The sequence below is a fragment of the Arachis hypogaea genome, chromosome 5 (assembly GCF_003086295.3).
Source record: "Arachis hypogaea cultivar Tifrunner chromosome 5, arahy.Tifrunner.gnm2.J5K5, whole genome shotgun sequence".
Taxonomy (NCBI): Eukaryota; Viridiplantae; Streptophyta; class Magnoliopsida; order Fabales; family Fabaceae; genus Arachis; species Arachis hypogaea.
Window position 1 is genome coordinate 106,562,320 of NC_092040.1, and position 12,788 is coordinate 106,575,107.

Below are 12,788 nucleotides of genomic sequence, written 5' to 3' on the forward strand. Positions count from 1 at the left end.
TATAAAATTTACCAAATCGAAAAATATATATATAGACAATTACTCGAATAAAAATAATAAAAATAATTTTTTACAAAGATGTTTCGTTTAAAAGTATAACTTATTTATTTAGTTACACTTTAAATAAAAACAATACTTTTATAAATATCAAAATTTAATTATACAGTTTATTATTCAAAAATAAAAAAATAATACTTTTACACGAAGACAATTATAAAATTTTCGTTATAATATCCGCCGTATGTATATATCCACAAACACACGAAGTAATTACTCAAAATATTTATTTAATATTTCCCCTGTCTCCCACCTTGACCTGTATATATAACACACAAGATCTAGTTGCTTCTTAGCAACAGCTAGCATCTTACTCCTGAATCCTCTTCCATTTTTCCTTTCTAGCGATAGCCCTTTCCGTCTTCTCTGGAAATGGCTTTCAATAAGTCCATTCTTCTTCTGGGAATTTTTCTTGTGATGGCTACTAGTAAGGTACTCCTCTTATATATATATGGTTCACTGTTTTTGTTTTACGCTCACTCATCATTTGTACAGAAGAAATTATGTTCTTGGTTCTTGTGCATTATATATTAACTTGAAAATCCCACCTTTTTTTATCTTCATATGCAGGTTTCTTCATATAATGAAGATCTCAAGATGCAGGTGAGTATGTTCACACTTCACACTAAAGCTTTAAGTTTCATTTCATAACTTATTCACTTCCTGTGTGGTGTTAATACGCTGTTAATATTATAAAATCTTTATTTTCTGGACTTTCATGAATTTTACAAAATATATATACTATTAATGCTGTGTTCTCTTCATTTAATCTCTCTCTCTCTCTCTCTCTCAACTGTTACTATATATTTATTTGCATAAATAATAATGCCTACCGACATAAAAAAACGAAGAATGAGGGGATCGGATTAAGTATATTCACATTACTTTTATGTTTCACCGAATTTCCTTTGCATGAATAAAAAATCATAAGAAAAAATCGTTCTTTTTTTTTTTCGGTTCAGTCTTCACTTAGCTTCAATTAATCTTCTCATCCTCCTCATCTCTATTAAACAAAGAACAACCATTAATTCCTTAACTTAAAGATAGAAAATATTTTATGCAATACTTTTATTATTAGGCACGCTAAATCTCCACATGCATCTTTCTTTTTACAAGGTAGATGAGCATGGATAACAATTTTTAAAAAGAAATTAATTAACTAGTGTCCCCACCGATAATATTACAAAAAAAAAATAATTTCCAATGTACTGTTAATATACATTTAATGGATAGAAAATTTAGAAAAAATATATTTTCTATTAGAACATGTTATTGTAGTACTTTAACTATTATTTAAACATTCATTAACAAATAAATCCTTTTTTGAAATATGTTACAAATATGTTTAATATATATAATTTTTGGTGCAGGTGAGCTATACAAAACCTCCAGTAGGTGCCACGTCAGCACCACCAAAGCCACCGGGTACTACTACGCCACCTCCACCATTGACCACCACAGTACCCACACCACCCAAGGCTAAGGCACCATATACCCCTGTAGTGAAGGTACCCCCTCCTCCATTTGTGAAATCTCCATCTTACCCTCCACCACCCCCACCACCAACTCCAACTCCAACACCCCCCAAGGTAATATCTCCACCCACACCTTATCATCCTCCAGTGGTAAATCCCCCAGTTACTCCCACTCCAGCACCACCAACATCTCCCATAGTTAAATCAAACAAAGGTAAGTCTACCAACCATAATCCATAAAGTCCTTATTCCAGAATTAAACGGGTTAAAAAAGTTTTGGTATCCTTGAATGTTGTAATATTTGTTTCTAGTCACGGTAAATTTCTTTTTCTACTTTTGGTTAAGAAAATTTCAATTTTAATCCTTGTTATTAATTTTTTTTAACCAACGTGTAGGACACCTGATAAGGTTCCCAACTATGAAAGTTTTTATAGGAATGCAAAGTTTAAAATTTGGGTAAAGTATACTTTTTGTCGTTGAATTTTGACAAAAATTTTAAAAATATCGTAAATTTTATTTTGTTTTAATTTTGTATTATAAATTTTCGATTTGTATCAAATATATTATTGACAACTAATTTTTCAAAAAATTTAAGACCAAATCAACAACGATTTCATAAAAATAGTCTTCAATACAAGCAAATCAAATATAATTTTCATGCATTACTGTTGGATTGGTCTTAAACTTTTTGAAAATTTAGTCGTCGAGAGTATATTTAATGCAAATCGAAAACTTTTGGGACAAAATTGAAATAAAATAAAACTTAAAAGTATTTTTAAAATTTTTACTAAACTTCAAGAACAAAAAATATACTTTACCCTTAAAATTTTGATAAATATATTTATTGTAAACGAAATTAAATATATTATACCAATGTATACCATTGTTTTTTATTTATTAGTTATTTATGATTCTGTGTTTTATGTGTAGATTGCGTGCCACGATGTGGTTATAGGTGCCAATTGCACTCAAGGACGAGAGTGTGCATGAGAGCATGCATGACTTGCTGCGAGCGCTGCAAATGTGTGCCCCCTGGAACTTACGGTAACCGCGAAAAATGTGGCAAATGCTACACTGATATGGTCACTCATGGCAACAGATCCAAGTGCCCCTAGAATAATCAAATACTCCATAAACCATATATTATATCTTTGCCTTACTTTAATTATTATTTCCTTTGTTACTGCTAGTAACTAAGTTTGAGTTGATTAGTAGGTGGAACTTTTGGTTAGTATTATTTCAACTAATTAAGTTGAGTTATATATCATGTGGTTTAAACTTTAAGCAGTGTATTTAATCGTTGGTTTTATTTGATCACCACTTTGATGGGTTGTCTCTGCGGAATTGATATCTGTGTACCCGGATGAAATCATATATATTCATATGTTATATTATGGGAAAATTTTATAGGTGTTTATTCGAATTTGAATCCGATCCAAAAATTGCAGATATGGATCTTATTCGCAAAGTAATCGAATTTGATCTACACACATAAGATTGAATTGTGAATTTTGTGTAGATATCTGTGTATATTCGTAAAAATAAATAAATAAATAAATAAATATTTTTTATATTTTATTTTAATTTATAATTATCATATATATTATATTATTTTAATGTATTATTTAAAAAAAATATGTTTAATATTATTTTAAAAATAAATATATTTAAAAAATAAAAAAATAAAATTTTTATATTTTTTAATAAAAATAAATTTTTTAAAATATTTTTGTATTTTACAGTTTTAAATTTTACGCCACCCTAACAATAATAGGTGTGAAGATGACATTAATAAATAATGATTATTTTGTTTAGCCTTTTGCTAATACGTAATCTGAAGAAATATTTTAAGAATGTTATAAAAAAATATTTTATTAAAAGAATATTATAAGTTTTTTTTAATACATTAAGCAAGTAAAAAGTTTTAGAAAAATTATTATTATATTATTAAAATATATCCTTAAAACACCATGTAACTAAATTTTTTTTCAGTAGATTTGTTTACCATCTTTGTGGCATCATATCAAATTATGGCGGTGCCAGATCCTGTATTTATTTGTCCTTTGTCTAAGACATGGATTGAATTAACCATATGAAAGTTACAGTAGTATTGAATCGTGACATCTACCTCTGTCAGAATGACTTAATTAAATATAATTAAAGCAACTAGAAACTAGTATATGGTAGCACCTAGCTAGTGCTCACTTTTTGCCTTTCGCAAATGAAAGCTTGAGCTATATATACAGAAGTTAAATTTGTCATATAGTTTAAGTATTTTTTGAGTATTGGATTAATTAGTTTTGAAATTGTATAATTAGTTTTATCAGCATAGATAAAATCTTTTGCGATTGTTTTTGTGGTTTAATTAGTCTTTCGATTTACATTTAAAAAACATACAGAGAAATAGAAATGATGAAGCAGACACAAAAAGACAGAGATTAAATTAAATTTATTTTGCATTTAGTATAAAATATATCATATTAAATTATATTTTAATATTTTATTTAATTTAAAATAAATATAAAAATAAAACAAACAAAATTATTTAAACACTTTTAATTTTTTATTAATTAAAAGAAATAAAAACAAAATAAAGGTCCTCTCTTTTTTTCTCCTCTCTCTCCATGAATCCACCACTCCCCAAATACCACTGCCTCCATGCTTTTCCCACTACGTCTCTGCACCCTCTCTCTACTCTTCAATATCTTCTTCAACCTCTCAAACCATAAAAAAGAAGCTTTGTTTCTTTCCCAATCCACTAAAATGGAGAACCAGTAGAAATATGGGCAGAACAACCCATAAAGTGAAACGGGGTTATTAGAACGATGGTGCGGTGGCTCCGACCAGATCCGGCAGCAGCAACGATAACTGCAGCAGCAGCAATGGCGACAACGGTGACAAACAAGACAGAATAGCAGCGCGGGAAAGAGCAGGAGCAACATAGCACTGACAGTGGTAGCTCAGCGATGTCCTTCAAACCCAAAGGTGACAGCAGCAGCGGCAGTACCCACCGCCGTCGCCCTTGCGACCTCCAGTCCCTCTCTCCCTCCCTCGTCTCTCTTCTTATTCTCTCTCTCCATTCTGGTTCAATGGCAACCATGCCAGCAACGACGGCGATGGGAAACAACCGACTATGGAGACAGTGGCATCCCCCTAGCTATTCCATTCTCTTCTAGTGTGTCTCGAAAGTCGAAACTGGTCATGAGAATATTGAGTGCGAGTAGATTTGAAAATTTAAAAGATAAACTAAAGTAATTTTAAAACGGTAATGATAAGTAGTCAAAAGAATAATTACAATGCAAGAATATTAGTTAAAATTTTTATTCTATATATATTTTTTTATTATCTATTATTTTATTGCGTACTTAAACTTATTAATATTCTTTTAAAAATTAATTTTAATTTTTTTAAATTAAATTTCTAATATTTTTTAATTATATTATTACTCATTAAAATATAATAATTCTTTGCAAGAATTATGAAAAATTAAAAATTATTAACAATTTCTATCATACAATTTATATTTTATATATAGATTATTAAAAATTAAAAAATAAAATATAAATAAAAATTAAAAAATAAATATTTAAAAAAATTTATTAATTCATTATATTAAAATCAATAAATAAACATAGATATGAATATTAAATAAAAATATTAAAATAATTAAAATCATGACATATTAGTGCACGTATGAGATAATTTAAAAAATATAATAAGACGTATAGTTTAAAATTTGATAATATTAATTATAAAAATTTATTAATTATAGATATTATATATATATGAAATTATGAATATTATAAGTATAAAATTATGGATGTTATTAATATGAAATTATAGATGTTATATGTATGAATTTATGAATGTTATGAATAAATTTATCAATGGAATAAACTAATTTAAGAATTTGACATTTTTTTTTAAATTCAATTATGATAAAATTTAAAAATATCTGTGTTAACTTTATAGTTACTTATGCAATAACTAATAATGATCTATGTATAGATGTAATATCTAATAAACATGAATTTAATTTTTAGATATTAATTGTATGTAATTATGGATGTTATGTATATGAATTTATGAATGTTATGTGTATGAATTTAGTACAATATAATTATAAATGCACATCAAAATACAAAAAGAAAATTAAATCAGTTTATTACCATGTCTCATCAAAACTAGTGTGGTTTTTCATATTCTTGAAAATTGGTTAACTGACAATAACCTTGTCGGGTGAGTCCGTCTGTTGTTCAAATTCTTCAACACCTTCTACCATAAGTATCGTATTAAGATCAAATTCAAATGTCATACTATTTGCAATGATAAAGACAGCTTCTTATAAAATTACTTTACCTATTCTAATTGTGCTTGCAATGGTATTAGAGTTGTAAATTTTGAATGAAAATAATTGAATTAATGTAACGACCCAAGTTCCAGTACGTCGTGATCGTACCAAAAGTAAGGCGTTACAAACCTGTTTTCTTTTATTATCTATTTAATATTGAGCCTTTACGTCGATATTGCGTTTCAGTTTTTAAAAAAATTCTAGAAAATTTTATTTTAATTAATTAAAACCACATATCAAAGATCTTCAAGTAATAATAATCACATAATTACTAATAATAATAAATGCTATACGAATACATTCAGTATAAAACTCGAATACAATACATATCCCTCTAGATAAAATAAAAACTAAAACAACAAGGATGAGAGAACTCTATAAAAGCAACAGAAATCATAAGTAAATCTACTAACCGTCTGCAACTTCATACTGAGTCTTCGAACTTGTGTCATTGAAAGGGTGGAAGATTTTGGGGTGAAAACAAACCACACATTCTCAGTAGGAAATGGGAATGCCATAACAATAATGAAGATAATACAAATAGTTAACTTAATAAAACTATTTTGTTAAATCTTTGGAAATATTATCTTTATTTTTTCTTTATTAATTAATTACCATATTTAAATTTTCAAACTTAAAGCAAGTTTCAATCACAACCTCAGTTCCTAATCATAGAGAAACAATAGCGCAAAAAACAAATCAACACGCAAACAAATTGCAATAAGATAAATAGCACAATCACAGAGAAACAAGATAAGCAAACATAATCAAATGCAAATGTACAAATAACGATGATGCATATTTAGTCCTAGTACATGCCATAAGCTCATGTGTCGGTTGCCTATCGCTCCCGACATTACCCGAGTACCAGTCCCAGATATGACTTTCCAGATGCATACAGCGTGCATATAAGTCTTGCGGCTAGGCCACATATATTGTGACTTTTAAATGTATTGTAATATGCTTACATCTGGAAAACAGTTCTCAGTGTATGGGCGTCTCCACTATACATTTGGCACTAAGACCCAAACAAGGTCACATCTGCTCTCCTGTGACGACAGCCTTTTAAAACTTTTTCTTTATCTTTGTCCTCTACTCTCCTATAGCAGAAATCCCTTTAGTTATCTTTCTTTCCTTTACTTTTCGGTCTTCTTCTTTTCCTTCATATCATACACAATATAAATTATCTTTGATAAATAATAATTTATTTTAATATAAATGAATAATTTTGAATAAAAATTTAAAATAACATTTGCATTCTCCTTTTAAAACTTAATTTATAAAACCTTATTTTTAAATTTTTACTAATTACTTTCTAAATCACAAACTTTTTAATATTATATTTCTAATCTCAATATTTTATAAAATTATATTTGAACCTTCACTTATTTTTATATTTATAAAAATAATCCTAATTTTTAATAAAATATCTATTTTGCCCCTATTCTTTATTTAGTGTCCAAAATATTCAAAAATTTATATAATTATAAATATAACCTTAGTCTTTTTATAAAAATAAAACTACCCCTGTCAAAGTAAAATTTCTAAACTGATTTCTTATCCTCCAAAAAAACCGAAATCCTGCTTCATTTGTTATCAAAATATTAATTTAAAATTTTATCCGTTTTCGGGATTTTTTGGTTTTCAATTCTTTCTAATTTTTTAGTATAATATCTTGACCATTAAATCTCGCCAAAATTATCCAATTATGTACACAATAACACCCTCAATATTATCATTAAAGACACAGTCTTAGCTATTTTCAGGCTGAACGAAACACAACCTCATTAAAATATCAATTTATCAACAAAATTTAGCATGAAATGTAATCAAATTTCAATAACACTCAATCCAAACATCAGTTTATAACACCATAACTACCAACGCTCACGCTTCCGGCTGCGCGACTCTGATAGCTCGGACATTACGACGACACTTTTACTATTTAATACTAAAATATGAGCCTGTTTAAAACTTTAAACCACAAAACCGCATCTCAAAAATACTTTTACTATACAACGTACATCCATACATACCATACAACTTACAGAAACTCATAAAGAGTACATCCATATATATATACATACATATATATAAATAATATTACAATCATTACCCAATACAATCCCTATCCCTCTTACAGAATATATCAAGATAAAGGCGAGGGTACAGAAATAATAATCTAAAGCAATACAGAGCATCTCAATAACAAATAAATAAACTCTTCGTGACTTCTGTGCCCATATCCTGAAAGGGGAAAAATGTAGGGGGGGTGAGAACATCATCTTCGAAAGGGTTCTCAGTAAAGGATTTTTGGGAATTACTGTAATAGGATACATGAAGATAAACCGTACCAGTGATTAATAACCATCTTATGCCTCTTTTCAAAAACAACGGTTTACAATAAAAGTAAGGTCGGAAACCTTTTCTAAAAGAGGAACCATTCAAATCTCAAAAACTCAAAAGCCTTTCAAAACAGTTTATCTACATTGAAACAAAATAGCCTTTCATATTTCATTCCAAATCAGAAACACAAAACCAAAATCAACCATCGGTTCATCTCATTTCAACCACGGCCCTAGGCCCAAACAATCCAACCATCAACCAATCACCACAGTCCAACAGAGTCCTAGTAGCAAACACAAATAGAAAGATGCAAGCACAACAAACAGTTATTGCAAGTAGAACAATTAGCAATTAATCACATAGGCAAACCAAGTATAATATGCACACCCAAACAATGTCACATAGATGTATATGATGCATGCCTGTCCCTAGTGGCTGATGATATCATCTGTCGGTTATCAAGCCAACCCGACGTGTCCGGTAGCTAACCCGGGCACAGTCTCTTTGTTGCGCATTAATATCATTAAAGGGTATCTGCGTCCTATCGCAATTAGAGGGTATCTGCGCCCTGTCACCATTAGAGGGTATCGGTGCCCTGTCACCCTTACAACCAGAGAGAAAACACAAGCATACTTGCTTACAACTTTCATCTCAGTCATTCGGCTTAAATTCACAAATCATTCAATTGCATACATGCATTTATATTCAATCATGGATCACCATCCATCTCAGCCACCTGGCTCACGGTTCAATCCAGAACCAACCAATTTATCAATAAATACAGCCCTTCGGCTTAAATTCATAATTCATAGCCAGCCATACGACTTATAACTCATTCGGCAATCAGCCATAAATCAATATCACACACAGCCATTCCGGCTCATAACAAAAACAGTACTTCCATCATTCAACATCATCAAATTCATAAAACCGGCATTTAAGCCATAACTCACTTTTCTCAAGCCATTTCACTTTGAAATCAAATTTTAACTCTTTTCAGCCTTGGCTTTAAAGATCTCATTTCTCGAATCATCTCAGACTCATAAGCCAAATTTACTCAAAGTGAGTTCTCTTTTTAAAACAAAGCCACTCTCAGCATTCTCTTTCCAAAACATCCAAAACCATGGCATGGCAAGTTAAGGATTTATTTCAAAGTATTCAAAATCACCCATCCAACAATGAGATTTTATAATAAAAGCTTCTCGGCAGAGTCCCAAGTCTTTAGGGAAGGTCAAACTATATCAATTCCTTAAAATTCATTGAAACTCTTAAAATCATGGATTCTCGGTTCAAGTAAATAAAACTGAATTTATTATGAAACCAACCATACAAAATCACAAGTTCCAACCCGGTCCAAAAATAAACTCATTTGAAACGGAATCGGTTCATTTAAATCAAACCACTTTCATGTTTCTTTTTGGAACCCATTTTTCTAACTCTTCCAAAATGCCTCAAACTTAATTACTCAATCAAAAGTCTAGATTCCTTTGAAATCACTAAAAGCTCCTTTTTATATTGAAATCAATATTAGAGCATCATTCTTTCCTTCAGTAATTCAAACGGTAAAAATAGTTCATTTCTAAATAAGTCGAACTCAAGGCATAAGGTTCACTAAATAAATTAAGCTTGAAAACATAAATATTCTCTTAATAAATCAAATAATACAACTTCTCAAATCCAGCCCTTTTTAAATAACTTTTCAAACAAGACTAGGATTTTGTAGAAATTTCGGCAACACATGCCCTAAAACTTGGACTTTTGCCACCCGGTTCGGGTCCCAACTAAACCGTTCCTCATCCCTTTTCAACAACACAAAACCAGAAATCAATTCAAAGCATGCTAAATCCAACAATCGCCCCAGTGGCGTATCTCAAGGTTACTATTTCAAAATTAACTCAATATCAATCGATTTAACTCATTTCCAAGGCTTTAAAGAAACGGCTCAATAACAAATCATTTGTCCAAAACTGAATCAATTAAAGTAAACTAGGCTGAATTCAAAAGTGCATTCGACTTTTCAAATCATCAAAACAATTTACTCAAATCCAATTAATCCTCAGCGGATTAAACTCAAATTTCAAATCTTTAAAGAATCAACTTCAAAACATTACATTTCACAAAGCCGAACAACAATTCAGCGAAACCAACATCCATAATCATTCGAGTCAATCAAATAATACATAAAGCAGATGCAATCACTAAATACACCATATCTCACATCAATATCCATATGTAATAATTCCAATAATAAACTATAGTTTTCGGAAAGCGCCCCTACCTCAAAACACAAAACCATAACCCAAACGCGTCATAGAATCCTTTCCGCCTTGACTCGAAATCACCGGCAACCAAAATCTCAGCTCCAAGCCACTTTCGCAATGGTCTCAACAACTCTAATCGCAACATACAACAATCGAAACTTAATCGTATAGCAATTAACGCCGCAAAATGTCAGTGTATGATAATAAAGCAGCGATTAAAGGACTCTTCCAAACAAAACGCTTACCGAACTTGAGGGAACCAAGTAGCGGTTGCACCAGTGGTGGATTTCAGCAACACCAACGTCACAGCCAGTGACCAGAATGACGGCAACTCGCGGTAAGCTCCTGACACAACCAGCCTTAGCAACAACTCTCATGGCCCATGGAGAAATTGACGGGTAAAGAAGCTAAAGCAGGGTTAGAGCTTACCATCGTAGAAGACTCAGTGGCTGTTTCCGGCAACAGAGGTGGCGGCATCAAGGTTTTCCGGCAGACAGGCAGGGCGGCGCGGTTCCAGACGGCGGAGGTGATAGGGAGCACTGTGGGTACAGCAAATAGCGGCGGTGGCTCCCCAGCTTGCCCTCTGTTCGCGTTCTCTCTCTCTCTCTCGGACCAGATCGGCGGCGGCTGGGCTCACCAGCGACGGCGGCGAGGCGACGCTTCTCCTCGCGATGGCGTCCTCCATCAATGGCGTCAGGGATCGACGACGACGCCGGGCTGAGCCAGAACGGCGATGGCAAAGGCTCCTCCTTCCTTGTGTGTCTCCCTTCTGTTCACAGACCTCCAATAACGGCGATGGTGAGGACCCCAATCGCGGTGACGAAGCGGCTCCGGCGGCACGCGAATCTCCATCCCCGGCATTCTCCCTGGACAACCATGGCGGCGCGACCCTCTCCCCCTCTTGTCCGTACCTCGCACTCTCATCCTCCCTGGTGCAACACGGCGGCGCGGCGGCAGTGACGCCCGCCGACGCCGTGCCTTTCTATCTTCTCAGATCGGCAGCCCCTTTCCCCAGCTCCCCTTTCTTTCTTCGTTCCTTCTTTCACGTTGCAGCAGCTGCTGCTTCACAGCTAGGGTTTGGCTTGTGTATGTGCTGGGTTGTGGGGAAAAAAGGGAACCGGGTCGGGTAACGGATCGCTGGGTTAGGATTTCATTATTTTGAAAATTAGGGTTAGGGGCATTTTAGTAATTTTAATTAAAAATAGGGATAATATAGTAATTAGAAATAAATTCTAATCCAACAATAATAATGTATAAAAATACTATTTGCTCATCAATTTTACAAATTACTTTAAATAAAATGTCCAAATCCAAAATTTAGAAATAATATAATTAATTTTTCTATTTTCCAAAATAGCAATATCAATATATTAAAATATTACTTATCTAGTCCAAATCATGTAAAACCCCTATTATTTCATAACTGCCAAATTTAAAATTAAACGTAGAAAATAATCCAATAATTATAAAATTAGATAGTAATTATAACTCATCTCAAATTCAATAAATCAAAACTTGCCTTAAATATCTTTAATAAAATAATTTCTGAAATTAAGGCTATAAATAACTATATGATTTGGGACTTGATCATAATAAGACTTTTCAAAGGTTCTGGGTCTTACACAGTTCACTTATCAAATATAATTTCATCGGTGAGAATTTACCAAATCTATCACCATTCACAACCACAACTAAACAAATATTCATTATAACCAGCTAATAATAAAAATTTTCAGCATTCTTAAACAATCAAGAAATCAAACACATATTCATCAAATTCAGTCACAAATACAACTCAAACTCATCATTCAGTCATTCCAAACAATCATAATATATTTGCAAATAACCACTAGACTTCCATGACATTCATAATTTAAAATAGTTAATTACAAAATAAAACTCCCTACCTCAGTTAGTCGAAACCTACAAAGCCAAAAGCATCTAAAGTTCCTTTTCTCTTGGCCCAAATTCAACGACATTGAATCCAACCATTTACCATAGCAGTGACAACTATAGAAGCACCGTACACAATAGTAACTCAACCCTGAGACATTAACATCGTGTAAAACTCAAAGCTTATACATATTCGCAAGCGGTAAGAGGTTCTAAACAGGGATACTTACTGTAACAAAGAAAAAACGTAGAAACGGAGCAGCAGTGGCACTGGGCATCAAGGATATGATGTCGGTTCACTGCCACCAGTAGCGAGCTCCACCGACGGCAATGGCGGCGAGAGCAGCAGCGGCAGAAACGGTGGCGAAAACCACCCCGCAACACGTTCTCTCTCTTTGCATGCGT

General features: G+C 32.2%; 1 protein-coding gene across 1 annotated transcript; it reads left to right on the forward strand.

Annotated features, from left to right (window-relative positions):
* The first annotated feature begins 276 nt into the window (after positions 1 to 276).
* On the forward strand, positions 277 to 2,934 carry LOC112802519 (uncharacterized). The gene is made up of 4 exons (XM_025845778.3): positions 277 to 489; positions 628 to 660; positions 1,428 to 1,746; positions 2,463 to 2,934. Exons 1-4 carry the CDS (start codon positions 430 to 432, stop codon positions 2,645 to 2,647), a joined length of 597 nt encoding a protein of 198 aa, XP_025701563.1. The 5' UTR covers positions 277 to 429; the 3' UTR covers positions 2,648 to 2,934.
* Positions 2,935 to 12,788: the final 9,854 nt, after the last annotated feature.